The sequence below is a fragment of the Lytechinus variegatus genome, chromosome 7 (assembly GCF_018143015.1).
Source record: "Lytechinus variegatus isolate NC3 chromosome 7, Lvar_3.0, whole genome shotgun sequence".
NCBI lineage: Eukaryota > Metazoa > Echinodermata > Echinoidea > Temnopleuroida > Toxopneustidae > Lytechinus > Lytechinus variegatus.
The window spans coordinates 13,224,359-13,248,182 of NC_054746.1; the positions used below are offsets into that span (position 1 = coordinate 13,224,359).

At 35.4% G+C, this 23,824-nt stretch overlaps 1 protein-coding gene across 3 annotated transcripts in view; it reads right to left on the minus strand.

Annotated features, from left to right (window-relative positions):
• The window catches only part of LOC121418475 (solute carrier family 13 member 3-like), a 50,693-nt gene that overhangs the window by 1,475 nt on the left and 25,394 nt on the right, over positions 1–23,824 (minus strand). For all 3 annotated transcript variants that reach the window (XM_041612379.1, XM_041612380.1, XM_041612378.1), the window contains 10 exons: positions 19,016–19,281; positions 15,393–15,567; positions 14,635–14,699; positions 13,699–13,878; positions 13,094–13,216; positions 4,116–4,208; positions 3,170–3,274; positions 2,318–2,421; positions 1,711–1,931; positions 700–861 (listed from right to left, as the gene is read on the minus strand). In XM_041612379.1, coding sequence (XP_041468313.1) covers positions 700–861; positions 1,711–1,931; positions 2,318–2,421; positions 3,170–3,274; positions 4,116–4,208; positions 13,094–13,216; positions 13,699–13,878; positions 14,635–14,699; positions 15,393–15,567; positions 19,016–19,281 — 1,494 coding nt within the window. The remainder of the gene's footprint in view (positions 1–699; positions 862–1,710; positions 1,932–2,317; positions 2,422–3,169; positions 3,275–4,115; positions 4,209–13,093; positions 13,217–13,698; positions 13,879–14,634; positions 14,700–15,392; positions 15,568–19,015; positions 19,282–23,824) is intronic.

The following is a 23,824-nucleotide window of genomic DNA, read 5'->3' on the forward strand; positions in this document are numbered from 1 at the left end:
TACTTTATAAAGTTACATGCTGCCCAGGCCTCATTTTATACTCCTTTTTTCTCTTTTTTGTTCGTTTTCTCTTTTAATGTCACTATTAGAAAAATCATATGTGACGGGAGCCCCTGTTCCAAGGTGGCGCCACGCGTCTCTGTTACCATGCCCTTTGCTTACACCACACATGTTTATATCCATCAGCTTGTCTTCATCTCGAGACAGACTTTCCTGATACAGCTATAGCTGACAATACGGAAGTGAATGCACACATTCGTTTCAATCGTCTTATAATTAGAACATCCCAGACGATTGTAAATTCATATGTCTGAAGATAATGGTTTATGACCATGGCAACGATATTCGAGTTGGTCCACGCGTATGAAATCACCAAAGATGTGTAAAGTCTAAGTGGAAGACATGTAAGAGGATTAATGAGACTCCTTCGCTGAATATTGAAAGGATATCATTAACCACGAATCGGGTTTCATGTACAATGAAATATGTAATTACCGGGGTAATTACATTGAAGTAGCAAGTAAGTTTCTAGTCGATATCACTAATGTAGAAAGAAATAATAAAAGTCAATGCTTTAGAGGATCAGTATTGGAGCTTGAAATTGCCATTGTCAGAAATATTATCTCTAGTTATCATGTTTCACATAATAAAAAATGAAATAAAATAAAATAGAATGAATAAAGAATAAGATAAACTTGCCATCTCTGCAACAATAGGAACAAAAATGGCAGCGGTGACAGTATTAGCCATAACCTCTGTCAGGAGTGAGATTGTGATGGCTGTGATGAAAGCCACTGCCAGCGGAGGTATCCCGTAAAATTTCTGAAACTGTTCGGCTAACCAAGCTGATAGACCAGATTCCTAGAAAATCAGACCAGTGAAAGTGCGAGGGGGGGGGGTGAATAGAAAGAACGGTAGAGAGAAAGGGGGAGGGGGGGAGAAAAATAAAAAGAAAGATGAGTTAAAGGGAGCGTCTCAAAGAAATTCTACACTGTGTGTATCTGGGACACGTTAAATTGTTTTCAAACTTCATCCCTCAAACTGAAAAAACCCCGATATTTTGAATGAGAACCGCAGCACTCACATCATTTGGCAAAGGCATGTGTGTACATTTACCTCTCTCTACCCAGGTGTAGTAAATTGGAAACCTATAGGAAGAAAATCTCTGAATGAAATCCAACTTCTGATATTAAGACCCAACTATGACATTATTTTTTCTAAATTGAACAACATACGAACCATATCTCTCTTGCAGATACTTAACTTTCTTCTTGCTCATTTTCATTCTTCTTTGTCTTCCCTCTTCTTCCCCTATTTCTCACTACCTGAATATCACATGCTGCCCGAGTTCGATCTTTTAAATGTATTTTACATTGTACCCTCCCTTCCATTCTTCATCATGTGAGTAAAACGGAATCATTTAAGTTTATAATAAAAAGTAATGATTATGATAAAACCAGTAAATATTTTGGTGAGCATAGTCATGATAGTAACATGTGAAATGATGCAGGATGATACACTCATGGAGCTTGGCAGGTGCTCTGCCAGGTTCCATTTTGAAGTTAAATTTTGTTAATATGCTAACTTATTTGTTATATTTATGTTATACTCATTCATAGTTATATTTTTGTTTCATATGTTTATTTCCCTATTATTGATAATTCAGAAATGCGAATTTGTATTCAATATATTGATTTGATCTATACTCACCACACATCCATCTGCTAGTGCTAACCCCCCGCCCATGATAATGAGTACACCCCATGGTATCTTCTCGTGTACGATTTCCCAGTTGATGAGCGCGGGGATGCACTTCACTTTGGCTATTTTGGGGCGACTTTCACGCCCATCGTCATCATCACTATTAACGCCAGCCACACTTGCACTTTCCCCGTTTGAAACAATACTTTCTAGATGACCATGGGCTGATTCTATATCAAATGAAAACAAAAATTCATTTCAAACTAGGGCTCCTTTGCTTGATAATTTAGATCCAATAAGGACAGTGCGACGCCACGTGGGGCAGCGGTGATTTTCAGGAAGTGAAAAAGAGGAGAAAACGGAAAAGGGGAAGGGGAGAAGGAAGAAGAGAAAGCATGAACCAATGCGTCTGGGGTCGTTTGACTCAAGATACCTCTTTATTATTCAGTCTTACCCCCACCCCTCCCCCATAACAAAAGAAAATACGTCCTCCCAATTAAAAGCTTTCACCTCGTCCTTGTTTTTTTACATGTAAGATCCAACGTAAAAAAAAAAGAACGAGAGGGGTTGACCTTTTTTCCAAATGGTACTTTCGCCACTTTTGTGAAATACTTACCACGAATTTGTTGGTCTTTGATTCTTAACAGACGTAGAGGTCGCTCGGATGGAAAACAAAACAGAGAAATGGCCATCAGCATTGTCGGCGTAGCACTTTTAACCCTGAAAGATGAAGCACAATTCAAAATGTAATTGCTTGACAACTGCAATCTATTATTACAGGGGCTGCAGAACGGGTTCAAAAGTGTGTGTGGGGGGGGGGGGGGACAGACCATGCAAAAACACAATCAGACAGTGTTTTTTTTTACGTTTTTGTACACGGCATTAAAAAGAGGGGGGGGGGGGGGCTTGTGGCTGAAGCCCTCAAACCCCGTTACCTCGGCCCCCGTACAAAGAATACAATTCTTCTAGCAAAATAGGTTTTCACATCTGTGAAGGGGCGTCGCAAGTATAATTTCATAGGGGTGGGGTGGCAAGGCGCATAATTTTCCCCTACTGGACTTAAGTTGTGATCTATATCATATTGGAACACCTCTCTTTTTAAACTAGTTCTTTCGTCTTTCTTCCGTTTCCTCCTTTTGTCTTATGTCTACTTTATTTTCACTTTTCGAAAAATCGAAGGAGGTAGCCACCCCTTGCCCCTTTTGCAGTGCACCCCCTGCATCTATGTAACAAACTTTACGATAGCCCCCAATTGCATTCATTTTAGCAATGCCTATGGGCTATACAAGATTGAAGAAAACCTGAACATGCTTACCTTTCTGATGTATACACATGGCCAAAGTTTCTATTCATTTTTAGCTCTTAAAATATTATTTGCATGATATTTTCACGATGTTTTCATTCCATGCGTGATGTACACACATGTTGACGACGGACAAGGATATTTGATGTATTTTTTTTTGCTTACCCAGGAGGAAATAAAGATGCCCAGCCAGGAAAGACCTTTGGATCTTGGGTAATCCAGAGCGCTACAATGATCACGAAGTGTCCTAAGACAGCCCATTCTGCAAATCTTGTATTAAATCATGAAAACATACAGAAAAAACACAAAAAAGTATATCATATAGAATAAATAAGATGCAAAGTTGTGTTTGTATGGAGTATCTTATATTCAGTAAATCTTGCATTAGATTATGAATATGGAAATTAAGAAAAAAACGAACAAGAAAATAGTGAGTACTCTAGAATAGGAATTGTTATAAAACAGTCCCTTCTGCATGATTATCTTGTACATGAGATCAAGAAAAAAAAATAAATTGCCAATTCAATGCAACTGATAAGATGCCCAAATATGTTAGCAACATTTATTGTTGATAGCCATGACAAAAATATATATCAATGAGGGAAGTGATAGAATACTACATGTATAAGTCTGCTTTGAATATGATTCATTCAAATCGTCCTAACATGAATAAAGAATACAGAATGTAAATTGTAGAATATGGGAAATTTAGTAATACACACCCACACTTACACCCTCACCCTAGCACCCACACCCATCCATTGGCGGAAATCCCAGGGGGCAGGGGGACGTGTCCCCCTACTTAGAATAGTAGGGGGACACAATATCAAAAGTCCACCTACTATTTTTGGTCTTTTATAATTTTAAGAAAAACATCATTCAAAATCGAACTAAAACATGTATTTTGGTACGAGATGACCTTACTTTTGGGATGATAACCTTTTTTTTCTTTGCATATCAATTTTCTTTTATTTTGTCGAAATGACCTAAGATTTTGGATGATACCCCTTTTTTTTTCCTTGTCAAATTTTCCAGTCCCTTGTCACCCCTACCTGTTGGGAAAGATATTCCGCCCGTGCACCCACCCACAACAAAAATAAATCCGGCATACCTTACGGGACCAAGATCGTCATATGCTCGCTGTATCACTTTCCTTATATGTTTTGCATCGGAACTGTTCTGTCTGTTACACTTACATCTGAAACTAAATATTCATTTCAAAGTTAAGCCAGATGCACACATGAAAAACAAAAATATTTCAATATAACTTATGATGGGAGAAACACCCAAATTTCCAACGCTACATAATAATATTTCTAGCTCAAAAAAAAATATACTGTTCACCTCACCTTGAGAAGAATGCGAATGAAATCAACTTCTTTGTCACATTTTGGCAACATTATGTGGAATCGAGGGGAGTGTTACACCCACAAATGTAATAATCGCCCACAAATGTAATAACGCCCACAAATGTAATAACACTTTACCCACAAATGTAATAACGCCCACAAATGTAATAACACTTTACCCACAAATGTAATAATTTCACCCACAAATGTAATAATGCACTTTACCCACAAATGTAATAATTTTTGATCGCCCACAAATGTAATAATGACTTTACCCACAAATGTAATAAATTTGAAGGGATTTTTGGCAAATCCGTTCTAAGCTAAAATCGTATAGTAATGCGTTCATTTAGCACAAACGTGCAAAGTCTCATTTCCTGACCCGGTTAATTAACAAATTATAATAAAAATCCAAAGTCTTTATTCCAGACCCGGTTGTTTCAAAAATAATATTATGACCCCAAAGTCTTTATTCCAGACCCGGTTGTTTAAAAAATTATAATATAAATCCAAAGTCTTTATTCCAGACCCGGTTGTTTCGAAAATAATAATATGAGCCCAAAGTCTTTATTCCAGACCCGGTTGTTTCAAAAATTATAATATAAATCCAAAGTCTTTTTCCAGACCCTGTTGTTTCAAAAATTATAATATAAATCAAAAGTCTTTATTCCAGACCCGGTTGTTTAGAAAATAATAATATAAGTCCAAAGTCTTTATTCCAGACCCGGTTGTTTAAAAAATAATAATATAAGTCCAAAGTCTTTATTCCAGACCCGGTTGTTTTAAAAATGATAATATGAGCCCAAAGTCTTTATTCCAGACCCGGTTGTTTAAAAAATTATAATATAAATCAAAAGTCTTTATTCCAGACCCGGTTGCTTAGAAAATAATAATATAAGTCCAAAGTCTTTATTCCAGACCCGGTTGTTTAAAAAATAATAATATAAGTCCAAAGTCTTTATTCCAGACCCGGTTGTTTAAAAAAATAATCATATGAGCCAAAAGTCTTTATTCCAGACCCGATTGTTTCAAAAATGATTATATAAGTCCAAAGTCTTTATTCCAGACCCGGTTGTTTAAAAAATAATAATGCAAGTCCAAAGTCTTTTTCCAGACCCTGTTGTTTCAAAAATCATGATATGAATCCAAAATCTTTTTTCCAGACCCGGGTGTTTAAAAAAATCATGATATAAATCCAAAGTCTTTTTTCCAGACCCGGTTATTTCAAAAATTATAATTTTAGTCCCAAATGAGATACATTAATGATATTCCAGTGCAATAAAAATGAGAATCGAGCTTAGTCTTTTCTCCAGACGCTAATGGTAAATTGAAAATCAAGCATAGTCTTTGCTCCAGACCCGTAACTAAAAGCTGAAACTTTATAGTAATGTGTTTATATGGCACAAAAATGCGAAATCTTTTTTCCAGACCCGGTTAATTAAAAAATTATAATATAAGTCCAAAGTCTTTTTTCCAGACCCATTTATTTCAAAAATTATAATAATTATAACAAAAACAAAGACCCACGATCCTATTTATGTTGAATAACATGGAAATGTAGCGTAGTCTTTCTGTCAGACCCAGTTATAAAAGTCATTAACAACACAACAACAACAACAAAACAAAGACCCTGCAACCATTAAAGGTCAAGTCCACCTCAGAAAAATGTTGATTTGAATCAATAGAGAAAAATCAGACAAGCACAATGCTGAAAATTTCATCAAAATCGGATGTAAAATAAGAAAGTTATGACATTTCAAAGTTTTGTTTATTTTTAACAAAATAGTTATATGAACGAGCCAGCTACATCCAAATGAGAGAGTCGATGATGTTACTCACTCACTCTTTCTTTTGGTTTTCAATGTTTGAATTATACATTATTTCAATTTTTACGAATTTGACGATTAGGACCTCCTTGCCTAAAGCACAAAATGTTAAAATAATAAATTTCCACGTGTTGCAAGGAGGAATGAAACTTCATTTCACATGACAATGACGAGAAAATAAAATTATTTCATATTTCATTTAAGAAAATACAAAAGAAATAGTGAGTGAGTGATGTCATCAGTTCCTCATTTGCATACCGACCGAGATGTGCATATAACTGTTTTGCGAAATGAAGCGAAACATTAAAATGCCATAAATTTCTTATTTTACATCCGATTTTGATGAAATTTTCAGTGTTATGCTTGTTGAATTTTTCTCTTTTTATTCATATCAAGTTTTTGTTGGGGTGGACTTGTCCTTTAAAAAAATAATTTCTTGTATATTCCTTCCTTTTTTTCTTTGAAAAAACCTAAATAACAAAACATTAAAATACATATGAAAAAAACTGAGAAATAAGATATCAGTAAACAATAGGGGATTACTTCCCGAAAACGATAAAGTTGTTGATTGACGATCTATGATATATTATATAAAAGAAAAACATTCTAACAAGAGGGGATAACCATTCCATTCCATGTTTTTATTTGGCAATAAGTCATGATTGACTATTTTTGCCACCCACTGTATAAAAAGTAGGGTAACAATTTCATTTAGTATTATTTTTATTACTTCTTTTTGTCTCACCTGCATAGCAGAGTGAGACTATAGGCGCTGCTTTTCCGACGGCGACGGCGGCGGCGGCGTCAACATCAAATCTTAACCTAAGGTTAAGTTTTTGAAATGACATCATAACTTAGAAAGTATATAGACATAGTTCATAAGGTTAATCAAGTATTACTTAACATCCTATTAGAGTTTCACGTCACATGACCAAGGTCAAAGTTCATTTAGGGTCAATGAACTTAGACCATGTTGGGGGAATCAACATCAAAATCTTAACCTGAGGTTAAGATTTTGAAATATCATCATAACTTAAGAAATATATAGACCTAGTTCATTAAACTTGGACATAAGGTTAATCAAGTATCACAAAACATCCTGCATGAGTTTTACGTGACATGACCAAGGTCAAAGGTCATTTAGGGTCAATGAACTTTGGCCGATTTGGGGGTATCTGATGAATTACAATCAAAACTTAAACAGGTTTTGGATCTGATTCATGAAACTTGGACATAATAGTAATCAAGTATCACTGAACATCCTGTGTGCATTTTAGGTCACATGACCAAGGTCAAAGGTCATTTAGGGTCAATGAACTTTGGCCAAATTGTTTTTTTAGTTGAATTACCATCATAACTTTGAAAGTATGTTGGTCTAGTTCATAAAACTTGGACATAAGAGTAATCAAGTATCACTGAACATCCTGTGTGCATTTTAGGTCACATGACCAAGGTCAAAGGTCAATGAACTTTGGCCATAATGGGGGTATCTGTTGAATTACCATCATAACTTTGCAAGTTTATTGATCTGACTTTTGAAACTTGGACATAAGAGTAATAAAGTATCACTGAATATCCTGTGCAAGTTTCAGGTCACATGATCAAGGTCAAAGGTCATGTGAGGTCAATGAATTTTGGCCACATTGGGGGTATTTGTTGAATTACCATCCTATCTCTGTAAGTGTATTGGTTTAGTTCATAAAACGTGGAAATAAGAGTAACCAAGTATCACTTAACATCTTGTGCGAGTTATAGTAGTTTTCAAAGTCAGCACTGCTGCTATGTTGAATCGCGTGATGCAGGTGAGACGGTCAGAGGCATTCCACTTGTTTATTATTATTATTTCTTGTATATTCATTCCTTTTTTATGAAAAAACACACAAAACCTTTAAATACATATAAAACAAAAAACTGAGGAATAAGATATCAGCACACAATATGGGGATTACTTCCCGTAAACGATAAGGTTGTTGATCGACGATCTATGAGATATTATATAAAAGAAAATCATTCTAGCAAGAGGGGATAAAGTTTTAACAAGTTCTTCGGTACTTTAAATTTTCAGTGTACCAAGCACCATTTGTAATATAGTCAGCATTTTTTTTTATTAGTTACAATTCCAATAATCTCAGTGGCCTAAGATATATTTTCTGGGGTTATATTGACCCGTTAAGTAAAGAGAGAGAGAGAGGATTTATGTGATCAAGAAGTGATAAGATAGGAAAAAAACTGATTTGAAATGACTGAAAGAGAGACAGGCAAAGAAAGAAGAGCCCCCTCCCACACCCGTACCAGAGTTACGGAGTTAGGCTGTCCCGTCGGTGGATTCAGGTCCATCAACATCTTGAGGGGGCAAACGTGTGTGGGTGTGTGTGTGTGTGTGTTTGAGTTTTGTCAGACGTGTCTCAATCAGATATGATTATTTACGTCTGGGACCGACCTTTAACGTCACCATCCGAAAGACGTGACAAGGGCTCGAACCTCTGCATCAATTTGTAACTTCCCCACATAGCTTTGATTACAGGCGCACGCCACAACGCCCAGTCTTTAAATATGGTGTAGTCTTTGCTCTAGACCCATGCAGTTATTTCAAAATAGGAAATTATTAGAAACGATAAAAACAGACAAACAATATTAACAGAGACGCCACAATATCATTGATGTAGAATAACGTTGTTGTTGTTGTTATTTTGGGTTTTTAAGGCGCGTACCATTCAGATCTGAATATTTACACCTTTTATTAATTTGACGTTTTTGTGGTATTCAATTCAATTCAATTTTATTTATTTCACTTCCATCAAACAAAAACAAGTTGTATACCAACTTACGGTATGCCTTATCAAAGGGTTTTATAGTTTGGGAGATGCTGGTGTCTAAGTTTTTAGATTAATCTTTTGCTTAATTTGTATTTTAAGTGAACTGGATGTGGGGTAAAGACAACTCTCTAAACCCAAGCATTTTAACTGGGTTTAATTTTAAGGATTGGTCTTAGCTTTGATTTTTTCAATATTTGTTTATCTTATAAATAGCTGGGTCTAGATGAAGGTCTAAGCATAACAATAATGTTATTCAACAGGAATAAGAATATGACAAAGTCTTATGTTTTTAAGATTGTTTGAATTGATTTGTAAATGACTGGGTCTGGAATAGAGACAACGCTCTAAACATGTGCTTTTGTACTTGGTCTTAATTTGGAGGATTGTTGGTTCTTAGATTCGTTGTTGGGGGTTGGGTTTTATTGTTTTTTTATTCTTGAAATAATTGTGTCTGGAGGAAAGTCTACAATCGATCTCCATGTTATTCCACAGTAGTTAGATTATTGGGTATTTGTTTTAGACAATTTTATTTTTAAATAATAACCAAGTCTGGAAAATTGACGTTTTCTTTGCAAATGCATAACTACAATGTTTTGTAGGGGTCTTAGTATTATTATACAAAAGAATCTGGGTGTGGGGTACAGACATATTTTTTACTGGGTATAAATTTTAAAAATTGGTTTTAGATTTGATTTTCTTTTTTAATTCATTTCTTAGATAACCTGGTCTGGAGGAAAGAGTACGTTTTACAACTCATGTTATTCCAAGAGAATATGATAGGGTCTTATGTTAGAAGATTTTTTTTCGTAATTTTTGTAATGATTAGGTCTGGAATAAATACAACATTCTAAACCTCTTTTTAAAAACATGTTCTTAGGTTCAAGGATTGCTTGGTATTAGATTTGGAGTTATTCATATTTTTACTCTTAGCCTTATTTTGAAAAACAAATGACTGGGTCTGGCTGAAAGACTACGCTATATGTCCATGTTATCCAGCATTAATAAGATTATGGGGTCTTTATACGATTTTTGTTGTTGTTGTATTGTTATTTACAATTTTTGAATAACAAGGTTTGGAGAAAAGGCTAAGCTCGATTTTCTTTTTTCCACTGGAATATCATTATGGTATCTTAGTTTGGACTTATATTATAATTTTTGAGATAACTGGGTCTGGAAAAAAGACTTTGGACTTACATTATAATTTTTGAAACTACTGCGTCTGGAAAAAGACTGGACTTTTGTGCTATATGAAGGCATTACTATAGGGTTTTAGTTTTTAGTTTTAAATAACCAGGTCTGGAGAAAAGACTATGCTTGATTCTCAATTTACTCATAGCGCGTATATTCACAATACGTTCAGTATAATTTAAAACAACAACAAAGATTTTGATTCCAACAGCTTTAATTAACTGGGTCTGGAGAGAAGACTAGGCTCGATTCTCATTTTTATTCCACCGGAAGATCATTATCGTATCTTAGTTTGGACTTATATCATAATATTTGAAACAATCGGGTCTGGAATAAAGACTCTGGACTTATATTATTATTTTTGAAACAATCGGGTCTGGAATAAAGACTTTAGGCTCATATGATTATTTTTTAAACAACCGGGTCTGGAATAAAGACTTTGTACTTATATTATAATTTTTTAAACAACCGGGTCTGGAATAAAGACTTTGGGCTCAAATTATTATTTTTGAAACAACCGGGTCTGGAATAAAGACTTTGTACTTATATTATCATGGCGCAAATATTCACTACTGAATGACACACGCCGTATAAGCTAAAACAACAACAACAACAACATTTTTGAAACAATCGGGTCTGGAATAAAGACTTTGGATTTATATTATAATTTTTGAAACAACAGGGTCTGGAAAAAGACTTTGGATTTATATTATAATTTTTGAAACAACCGGGTCTGGTGAAAAGACTTTGGACTTATATTATCATTTTTGAAACAATCGGGTCTGGAATAAAGACTTTAGGCTCATATGATTATTTTTTAAACAACCGGGTCTGGAATAAAGACTTTGTACTTATATTATAATTTTTTAAACAACCGGGTCTGGAATAAAGACTTTGGGCTCAAATTATTATTTTTGAAACAACCGGGTCTGGAATAAAGACTTTGGACTTAAATTATCATTTTTGAAACAATCGGGTCTGGAATAAAGACTTTTGGCTCATATGATTATTTTTTAAACAACCGGGTCTGGAATAAAGACTTTGTATTTATATTATCATTTTTGAAACAATCGGGTCTGGAATAAAGACTTTAGGCTCATATGATTATTTTTTAAACAACCAGGTCTGGAATAAAGACTTTGTACTTATATTATAATTTTTGAAACAACCGGGTCTGGAATAAAGACTTTGGATTTATATTATAATTTTTGAAACAACAGGGTCTGGAATAAAGACTTTGGATTTATGTTATAATTTTTGAAACAACAGGGTCTGGAAAAAGACTTTGGATTTATATTATAATTTTTTAAACAACCGGGTCTGGAGAAAAGACTTTTGACTTATATTATCATTTTTGAAACAATCGGGTCTGGAATAAAGACTTTGGATTTATGTTATAATTTTTGAAACAACAGGGTCTGGAAAAAGACTTTGGATTTATATTATAATTTTTTAAACAACCGGGTCTGGAGAAAAGACTTTTGACTTATATTATCATTTTTGAAACAATCGGGTCTGGAATAAAGACTTTGGATTCATGTTATAATTTTTGAAACAACAGGGTCTGGAAAAAGACTTTGGATTTATATTATAATTTTTTAAACAACCGGGTCTGGAGAAAAGACTTTGGACTTATATTATCATTTTTTAAACAATCGGGTCTGGAATAAAGACTTTAGGCTCATATGATTATTTTTTAAACAATCGGGTCTGGAATAAAGACTTTGTACTTATATGATTATTTTTTAAACAACCGGGTCTGGAATAAAGACTTTGGATTTATATTATAATTTTTGAAACAACCGGGTCTGGAATAAAGACTTTGGATTTATATTACAATTTGTTAATTAACCGGGTCAGGAAAAGAGACTTTGCACTTTAGTGCTATATGAACGCATTACTATACGATTTTAGTTCAGAACGGATTTGCCAAAAATCCCTTCAAATTTATTACATTTGTGGGTAAAGTCATTATTACATTTGTGGGCGATCAAAAATTATTACATTTGTGGGTAAAGTGCATTATTACATTTGTGGGTGAAATTATTACATTTGTGGGTAAAGTGTTATTACATTTGTGGGCGTTATTACATTTGTGGGTAAAGTGTTATTACATTTGTGGGCGTTATTACATTTGTGGGCGTTATTACATTTGTGGGTGCAACAGGGAGATTTTCACAAAAGGACTTCTCTGGCATTCTATCAATAACTTCTAAATGTCGGATAAAACATACCTTATCGGACAAAAAATCCGACAAACCCTTTCATGAAATGCTTTCACCGTGTCGCGGTCTTGTGTAAAAAGAGATTAATCCAAGTGCCATGATTGTAATAGACATGTGTTGTTCTTCATATCGCATGCTCCAAATGTATACAGACAAGAGTGAGGTCAACATAATACCCACGAGTGCTAAAATTGAATGATCAAAATATGAAACCCTACAGAAATATCCGATTATGAACTAAGATAAAAGACCGAGATAGCCAGGGATTTCAATTAAAATGATCTAGACGAACATTTACAGTGTACAAAGTAATATTTATCCATAATGTTGTCAATATAAATATATATTCTCAGCCTCCGGTATACAAATGTTTCTTGAACTAGCTACCAGTTATGTGAATTCATGGATTAGATAGGGCCAGGTCTTGCGTATGAGTTGCAATGGATCTCATTAGCCACTAATATGGAAAGCCAACAACCCCAATATCTACAATGCATTTGTTTGTTGAAAGTGATGTATATTCTTGCGTGCGTCGTTGTCTTGACAATCCAGTGTGCCCCTTTTCGTTTATACAAGGTACCTCGAGCCCATTTCCTATACGAAAAGTCATGACTTGGAAGGATTTCCATACTTATAGTGATCGAATTTAATCTCAACTCTTTGCAAGACGGGACGTTATACCAACCTGTTCCTCGGTAGATACATGAACTGGAGCCACGCCCATATAACGAGGATACATACTATCATCTGTGGATAGCAAAACAGCATCCAACTTCCAAAATTGAGACCCGTCTCCTTGCCGAATAGACTGAATTAATATAAAAATCCATCAAGATTAATTTTGTGAGAGATGTAAGAGAAAATTGAATCAGGGGGCAACAGTTATGGCCGGAGTAAGCGTGATGAAATCCATTAGAAAAAGGGCAAGTTCACCATAATAATATGATTTGATTAAAAATAATTTTAAAAATCAAACGAGCATACATTTCAGTAAAAACAGGATGTGAAATAAAACTGTATAATTCTCGAATTCTAATGCCAGAACTTCGCTTGATTTTGCAAAACAGTAATATATCCATGGTCATTATTCCGATGAGGGAACCGGAGACGCCACCCTCTCAATTTCTTTTAAATAATTATAAGACAAGTGGAATGTGTTATTTATTTTCATATCATTGAATATTTCTGTGTTGTGCATTTATGTGAAAAAATAAAGCAGGTTCCACTGGCCGATAGACACAAAACATATTTATAAAGGTCACAGCGGACGAGTAAAATGTCTATTTTCACCTTTCAACGACAGCAACACAGATAACATTCGGCGAGGTACCAACTAAAGATCCAGTCCCACCCACATTGGCAGCATAGGTAATGCAAAGAAAAATAGCTTTGCGTAGACGTAGGTGGCGCTTGTCTTGATCATACGAGGACGAGCTTGATGGAAGATCGTCAATCGATCCGATCTCTTCCCTGTATTACAAAGAATAAATAATAAAATATAATTCAAAATCTTAAAAACAGAAATGAGAAATGACTTTAAAATCAGACTAATGCCTATCATGGGCTAATACCTTGAGAAAAATTATATTTAGAAAATGTGCACCAATTGAAAAAAAATGTTTACGATTAAACTCCTAAGAAATAATGATAACCATTGGCCATCAACGTGGTAAAAAAATGGATGGGTGATATTCCCCCTCCTGCTCCCCTTCCTTCTCATCTTCTTTTTCTTCAACTTCTTCTTCTTTAGTTCCCTCTTTCCTCCTAACTTTGTACATAGATTTTAACTCGTAATAAAGATACACATACTCTATAAATCAAACTACATGCACAGTCTAAATAAAACTATACATCAATAACAGATAAGAATCATAAATCATATGAACAATTCAATATATCACAAAACTGGTAAAACACATGGAACAAATAAAACACAAATAAATAGATGAATGAATAAATAAACAAATAAATTGATTAATCAATCAATTAATTAATAAATGCACATAGATTAAGGCAACATTAGTCGATGATTGAATTGATATATGCTTGTTTGATACAAATATATCCTTGTCATTTGATATTTAGTTTAATCAGTCCTTTGTAATTATAACAATCATAATATCTATCATAAATGATATTCCATCAATCCTACAAGGATCCAACCTTATGGATAATATCCTCAACAGCAATTAACATATTTACATGTATACAAATGAGGACACTCACCTCAGTAATTCATGACCAATTCCTTTCATTTGTTTTTCAGGAGGCAAAACAGTTTGACCGCTGGGCTATAGTCGCAATCAAAGATGGTAGAGAATGAAACCAAACATATGAAAATGAAAAGGTCGTAAAAGAAAGAAAATGAATGGTCATTCCTTCAGAATGTGAAATGCGGTATGTCTTCTGCTTGTTTTCATTTCATTCTAAAATCAATTTTATTAGTACTGCGTAATACATTGCCTTATGTTTTAGTAATCATTCATCATTTTTAATGTTCTTGCATAATGACAGAGCCTTGAAGGAGAGATACTAATAGCTTTAGAGCTTAATGTTTGTATTTTGCATATTTCTATCTTGTATCTTGCCATTTGTTTCTCGTAACATATTCTCGTATTTTTACTTTTTATTTGATCTGGGGTTTTTCAGTATCTCATAACTATGTTTTCCATACGGTTTTATGCAGTGATCAGGCCATCCTGTTTAAATATTTTATTTATAAATAAATGAAATAAATCACAGCAAAAAGAAGTATCATCATTCTATTTGATTACTTAAACAATTAATCCAAATATTGGTAAAATTACATTCGAAACCATAACCGGAGACCGTTTCATAAAGCTGTTCGTAAGTTAAAAGCGACTTGAAGAACGACTGGTAATCCTTTCTTACGCGCTAAACCATCTCCTATGGTGCATACCATTTACCAAAAGAAAGGATCAACAGTCGTTCTTATCTTACGAACAGCTTTATGAAACACCCACCTGGTATTGTCCGTTTTCTCCGAGGTCGCACGCCATCTCGTGCTCGCCGTCGTTGTCCTGTTTTTTTATCTCGTCGAGCACGGCTCGAGCAATGGGAAGCATCATGGCTGTCACGGCTGTATTACTCATCCACGAAGACAAAAATGCTGTACCACTCATAAACCCCAGCAACAACCTGAATTAGGACATCAAAAATGAATAGTTGGGATCCGGTTGAAGATTAAAAGAACAATCTCAAAGAATCACGAGACCTATACATGCATTCCCATTTATATACTAATAATACTAAGATAGTCTACAGGTCATAATTATTGTTTCAAGTGTTTCACAGTTTGGCAAAATGTTTCACGAATTATCATAACAGACCGGAAATACCTTTCCGATCTTTCAAGCTAATCATCAGGATTTGACACGACAGAGTCAGAGATTGATGAAGCCACACTCCCGAGACGCCTGGTTTTCGGTTCGCGGCTATGACTACGTAGTCATCATTTGAACAAATTAACAAAAAAAATGAAGGGGTATATGTGCTGCAGTCACATTACGGCGAGTAATGTACGGCGAGTCGATTTTTTTTACTCAAACCACCTATCATGTAGCTGGTACAAAAAAAAATGTTAAAACGACTGTTTTCGACTCGCTACAAGGCCGACGTTTGGAAGATGATTATGACTGCCCCATTAGGGTTTTTTTTTGTATAATATAGTCTGTATAAGGGACTTTTTTGGAGATCCTTACCACAGAGAAAATTTACAAATATCATAGGTCTGTGGTATAATTTATTATGTGTTCCAGAATAACATATTTGTGGTGGGAATGAACATAAGCCCTGACCTGTCTGTAGATGTAGACCTACATTAATCGGCATTGGTCATCTATTAATCCAAATACTCCGGGGGGGGGGGGTCATGGCCCCCTGATATTTTTCGCCATAAATCCATCCCGACCATTAGGTCGCACCATATTTAATATGCATGAAAGTAGGTCATGGTCAAAATAAAGTGGTTTGGTTTGGACGGTCGCTAGTAGATGAACAGTAGCTAAACCTGACGAAATAAACCTATCGATATCCGGAACTGGTAACGCTATTCAACTTGGCTTGAGATCCATGGAGTCTAAGGGTGAAACGACATTTGCTAATGCGACAATTGCTCCGGGATTAATTCAGGGGGGGGGGGCTACTTAGTATAAAAAAACATGTTTGTGTCGCGGTCGACATCCCCATTTTCACCCCAAATTTCCGTTCCAGAGCATCACCAATATTGTAGTGGGAGGGTTAGAGTCAGGGTTACAACGGGTTTTATGTTAGGTTTAGGGTATAGTCTAGTCGGAAACGGGGGTTACCATGCACCATATTTTAACAATTTTTTGTATTGCCTGAAGTGTCTAGTAAGTGAATCTTGATGTTCCCTTGCCAAATCGCGTCCAATGGGGTTCAAAATCGGCAATTTTGGCGGCCATCTTGGATTTTTCCTGAAAATCAATACTTTTTCCCCCATATGCAATGGGTGAGAGAATCGTAAATGAATACGCTTTTCACTATGATTTAGAGAGTAGTAATCTATTGCAATCGTTATCTGGACAGTATACATAAAAAGGGAATTTATGCCAAAATTTGCATGTTTTTGTTCAAAGATTTGTATGTGTATTAACATCTTTGATTTATGATTAACATCAACAAAAAATATCAGCAGTCGACATGAAAGAGGATATATTACCAAGAATATTGATATGTTTCATGACAATATTAATGTCTTAATTTTCTTAGATAAAGGCAAATACTTCCAAATGTATTACTCGATATTGCGATAAAATGACACCAAAAAACAACCTCCGTGTCACACTTATGATAGCGACTACAATGCGATCGCTAGCACTCCTTTCAAGAGAGTTCAATAGACTAAGTCGGTCGGCACGCCTTTATTGGTGTGACTAACGCGCAGAAATACATCTAACGTGCGTAGCGATGGAAAGGTATATTTAACTTAGATGGGTATGAGGGCAAAAGGTGTTTTTTAACTACCATGTTAATGAAACCTCTTAGAAGAGTTAGAGGAGGCAAAGTTTTTTGGAGCCGCTAATGTGACAAATTGGTGCCACGGTTTTGTAGAAAAAAAACACTTTTATTTTCTTGAAATCACTTGGAGACGAAAGATTAGACTTTCCTCTATCAGCTACATATAAAGTAGCGTTGGCACAGCAAAGCCAACCCCTCAGGAGGCTGCCGAAGTCACACCACTCCTTTTTCGGATGTTGCCCATTTCTTGGAAAATTCGCCATTTTGGAGCCCCGTCAAGGCAAAAGGCGTTTCTGTTTTGCAGTAAACACACTTTTCTTCTTTGAAACTACTTGTAGACGAGAGAGTAGATTTCCATCTATCGTGTCGAATGCTGATATTTTGCATTAGTTGTTGATGGTTATTATAAAACATAAAAAATACACATGCATTTTTTTTAAGAAAAACGTGAAAATATTGGCATAAATTCTATTAAAAAGAAATATTAACCAGGTCTGTCCAGAAAACTATTACAATCGATTTCTACTGTCTAAATCACAGTAGAAATCGAACTCAATGAGGATTTTCACACTGTCTATTGTAAAAGTATGAAAATCGATTTTCATGAAAAATCCATGATGGCCGCCAAAGTGCCAATTTGAACCCCATGAGACATCACGATTCATTAACTAGATACTTCAGGCCATACAAAAAAGTTGGCAAAAAATATATCATGATGGTGCACGGGAATTCAATTTTTCGACTTAACTAGTAGGACATAGTTTTAAACTAAGAATGGAAGTTGGTCATTCGATTAATGTGTGGGATATAGACGGGAGCAATTGACGCATGAGCAAACGTCGTGTCACCGTATTAAGGGCGTGCTTGCTACAGCCGAATGGGATGGATTGTTCAGTCTGAAAGTTTTTTTTATAGATTAACCCAGTACTTATTAGAGACGATAGATATCTATTGTCATCCATCTTTAGTTCAGTGATCAAGAGACTAGAGTTACAGACCTCAGGTTACATTGTGTGAGACTGAGAAAGTCTACAGGAGTGGATGGACGCTCGCCATAAATATTGTTAAAGTTGGTAGAAGTTTAAACATTACTTTATTTGATCACAACAAACAGATGAAAGTTTTCTGTAATGATGAAGATACTACTACTACCAATAATAATAATAATAATAATAATGAGAAAAGGGAGATCAACAATGAAAATAGTAGTTATCATCACAATAACTATAATAATGATAACACATTTATTATAATCATTATTGCAATAATATTAAACTTCAACTAATTATTACAATGAAGATGATGTTCATAACGATGGTGATGATGATGAGGATTATGATAACTGACAATGTTGGTGAGGATGATGATGGAGGAGATAGTGACCATGATCATGATGATGAAGTTGTTATTGATGATTGTAATGATGGAGAAAACAATAAAAAGTAAAATGGGAAAAGACAAAGAATAAGATCATTCCAAATGATTTTTTATGTTTTCATGACACCCTAATCATCTAAGAATTGACATTCATTAATCCTGAGACCATTAAATCCATTAAACCACAATTTTCTCAGGTTCTAGCTAACAGGATAGACCCAGTCCTTACTTCTTTGGATCCGTTCCGAACAGGAGCAATACCCGAAGAGCGAAGCGACGATGAAGGTTCTGATGCTCGATGGCGGCGGCGAGGATTAGACCCCCAAAGAGCAGGTAGGTGACATTCTTGAAATATTGCTCGACCACGGTGGGGGTGTCCCGGATACCAAAGAGAGGGAAGAGAACTATCGGCATGAGTGCCGTGACTGGTAAGGGTATCACCTCCGTGACCCAGAAGGTTCCCATCAAGAAGATGGTGAAGGCCACGTATCCCATCTATTAACAAAAGATGGTGAAAATCTTAAGGTCACGGTTAAAGATTTAGGGGTAGTTAGTAGCCGGTAGTGGTAGAGCGCCCATCTAATGAACGGGAGGTTGTGGGTTTGATACTATGACGAGTCATTCCCAATCTTGCCAACGCGTTCGGTACATTATCCAGGGCCAATTGGAAGGAAGGCTAATTAAGCTAGAATTACTATCATGTGCAGAATCCTCATCATTATTATCATTGATGTTATTATCTTTCTCATAAGAAAAAAATACCAGACAAAATTCGCCTTCTTACTTTTGTCTTTAAACCATTCGAACGCACTGTATGATCAGTTTGAGTACACCTTTTGAAGAAAGAGTGTTTTAACCCATATACTTCGGGCTGCAAAACACATCTCTATCTGATTACAAGCAACCCTATAATAAGTTAGGCCTATGTGAATACGAAGACAATGTACAAAAATCCATCATGGAATGAAATGATCCATGATGTCAAAGTGTGATTTCCTCTTTGAAAATTGTTGACCAATCGAAATTAATTAGCAACAAAGTATATTCACCAACAGGACTTAGTTACAGGCACTCATTCAATGAACTGTTTGACTTGAGTAAAGTGTTCTACATACCTGGGTGTTCATAACTACTGGTATCGGGCATAATATAAAAAGAACCAAAGCAATGAAGACATAGTTCCTCGTAAGTCTCCACCACAATTGGATCTTCTCTTTCTTAGACAAGCCTTGAGCCATTGCAAGTAAAACACGAGAGAAATATTCAACTTAAATCGACCAAAATGAAGTAACACGACGACGAGACGATGTTTTCAGTCTTATCGAGAGCGAAAAAATACTTTTGAATGAATGCAGAACCGTTAAGTATTTCTTTTTGCGCTTCAGTTATTTCTCAGAAAGGCCCTTTATTTCATGACAACTCATCCAAGTCTTCGGATGGTTTCCACGTGCCCGGCATTCAGCGTTTCGCACAAAATATTGAAGAAAATAAAATATATCTAACTGAGATTATTTGAACTATGCAACTTATCTTGAAAATTACGCGGTATGTATCACAAATCTAGTATCAACACGGATAAGTGACGCATGGTACACTGAGAATTTTAAGTATCTAAGAAATTCAGGATTTGACATTTTATCCCGATTTGCTAGTGAGGATGTTTTTCTTTCTTATAATTTTCATAGATCATCGATCAACAACCTTTATCGTATTCGGGACGTACTCCCCTATAGTTTGGTGATATCATAGTCTCCTATTCATCAGTGATTTGTTTCGCTTGTAAGCTTATTGGTGGTGTTGATTTTGGGGTTGTCTCTCATTATTAATGTTGATTAGAAGAGTATTTCATCGTAGAAAAAAAAATGAGAACGTTTTTATCCTACTTTACATATAGGGTGTGGCAAAAATAGTCAATCATGACTTATTTCAGGCTGACTGAAAAAAAATCAAAGCCAAATTCTTTTGGAATTGGTGGCCCGGATTGGTGGTGTTTTCGGACAATCATTTTAAGACCACTTATGCAACTAAAGTTCAGTATTATCATGGACCTACATGCAGACCGAGTCAGAAAATATTTTACATCAGCTTAAAATTAGCTTATCTGAAATATGAACATCCAATTATTGATTTATTAACATCTTGGTAGAGTTATTTTCCCTGCACAGTTTGCGTGGTACCATTTTTATATTGTTCTTTGCATGCATGACTGACCACGGGACAATCTCTACTAGAAGGTCGTAAATTTCAATTGCGCCAAGTTGCTGGATGAAGGAAATTATAACTTGTTTGAACACAAAAAGACACCTTAACTAGACACTTCATACACACACCCACGCCCACATAAAACTTCACCTCTTCCACACAGCCACACCTCCATCCACACCCAAGAGCACGCCCACACAGACACACGCTTCCTAAACACATTTGTAAAACTGTGTTTCCATTTCCCCATTCCTCCTTATATCATTTGCTATGCCTTTCCTTGGTCCACAATGGGAAACTGTCCATTATAAGAACTGCCATCAAAGTGACTTGCCTTATGAGGAATCAATTATTTATCATACAAATAAATTCAACTCATGAGATTCAATTTTTATGATCTTTGAAAGAAATAATTGGTTAGTAGAATGATGCAGCATACGAAGTTGCAAATATGTACATTATGTATCATTATCCCGATTCTCCTGCACACATTATCCCGTTTCTGAAAGGGAAATATCCTAAAGATATTATAATATTCAAAATTCGATTCTTTCTACTTTCTCAACTTCATAGCGATGAGTAAATTTATCAAGTCAGAAACCCAATTTTTATTGAGCTCTTATACACTAGAAAAGATCACATACTGCACTATATTTTGAGTATCAGTAATATATAAAGTTTTATTTGAAAATGAATAGTCAAATAACAAGAGGACCTGTGGCACTATGCCCCTCCCCTGCTAATGAGGATCAATGTCTGGTCAAAGGGCCATGGATTGCTTCAAACCCAGGTGGCTGAATGACGAGACTACCATTCTACCAACGGACTGAATAATAATGTATCTGAGGATCACACCGTATATGTAGTGATTATATTACATAAAAAGAAACACGTTCTAATTTAATAAAGAAATAGGGATATCGTATACACGTTCTTTCCAGAATGTTCAACAAATTCTACCAATACTACTACACTAGCCCATCAATATCAAACTGCTAAAAAGAATAACAGTGCCCCAGATGAATCAGATTCGAGCGAAATCAAATGAGAATCAAAGGAGAAAAATATTTACAATGCATGAGCTTCTATATCTTCATGAATTATCAAAATTATAAAACTTAAAAATCATGTTCAATTAAAAAGAGAACAAAATGAGTCAAATGGAAAATTTGAGCAGCTAAACAAGTTCCAGAAAATGAAATCTAGAATACATTAATAAACATCACTTATAATTAAAGAAAAGGGATTTGCATAAGATTCTTATATCTGCTGACCCAATAAAGAAAGCTAGTGAAAAGGGATCTCGTAGCGACTTGACCGAGTAACATTAGACAATGGATGGAGAGGCGTGATCACAGAAACCGAAGCTATCGGGCGCAAATAAACTAGGGCCTTTTCACACGTGAATCTTGAGATAATTATCGTTGTGATGATGATTGCCATTCGTCTTTAGAATCATCGGACCTTTCACACGCTCGCTCGAAAACTGTGATTTAAATTCAAATTCCCGAGCGAAGGCGGTATGTGTCATTGGTGACTTGTCAATCAAAACACTGCATCGCAAATACAAACTACGATGAGCTGCGCATGACAATTGTATCATCTACGGAAGTGCTTCAAAGGTCACGGAAGCTCCGCCCCCCAAAAATGTTTTGGAGGGGAAGCCTTTCACACACAAAATTCATAGCGTAATTCGTAGCGTAAACTTAACTGGAATCCACCTCCGGAGTAGAATTTGAATTCGTGATTGTGATTAGCGTTCGTGATTCTAATCATGTTTTAGTTTGGTTTCACACGTGCTAAAAATTCGTTATAAGCCTTATTTTCACCCGAATCATCATTCAAATTAATCTTGTTATAGTATCACTAAAATTATAGAAATATGTGTAATTTAAACAAGAGTATACACTGAAAACGGAGAAAAATATCCTATCATAAACATGTTAAAAAAAATATTTTTACAGATAAGTACACTTATGCCATTTCTTTTTTCTTTTTGTTTTCAGCTCGAGAATTTCTTCAAGGTCTCATCTCAAAACGGTACCGATGTAGAGTTATGGAAGATATTATCTGTTGCCATGGTATTCATGGTGTTATTGGCCCAATCGGGAAAGTGTGCGATGTCGAAAATCAACAGACCGAGTGTGTTCATGAAAAGCAGCAGTATACAGATACACATGAAGTTTAGGAGACAGCCTGTTTTTACCTGTTGAAAATCATCGAAAATACGATTTACTGCCAAAATAACTATATGTTTTACGCCACTATTCATTAGGATCTGTTACACAAAACTTAGCGATTGATCGTAAGATTGATTGCTACAATTGATTGTACATTGTGATTAAGGTAATTAATCATTCAAATTTATTTTATCATAAATTTGATGAGGCTTTGGCTTACGGGTACCTGATCCGGCCTGGGGGCTGTTTCATAAAGCTGTTTGCATGTCAAAAGTGACTATGAGAACTGGTGATCCTTTCTTGTCGGGGGGGGGGGGGTGAACCTCGGTAACCCTCCGCCCTCCCTGCGTACGCACCTGCTCCTAACTTACGAACATCTTTCTGAAACACCCACCAGGGTTGAAGGTGGCAAATACTGGTGAAAAACATGCCATACGAATACGTGATGTGGTTATGAAATCAATCTTATGTTTGGGATTAATTAATCAATATGAGTAATCTTACACCAATTATAATAATTCAGAGGTTTACATTTCACATTGGAAAACCATTTTCTCATATGAGACCAACAAGACTTTGATGTCATAAAAACATTTTGTTTGTAAGGAGGTAATAATTATAACATCGAGAGAAATACACGCATCTTTATACCTCGT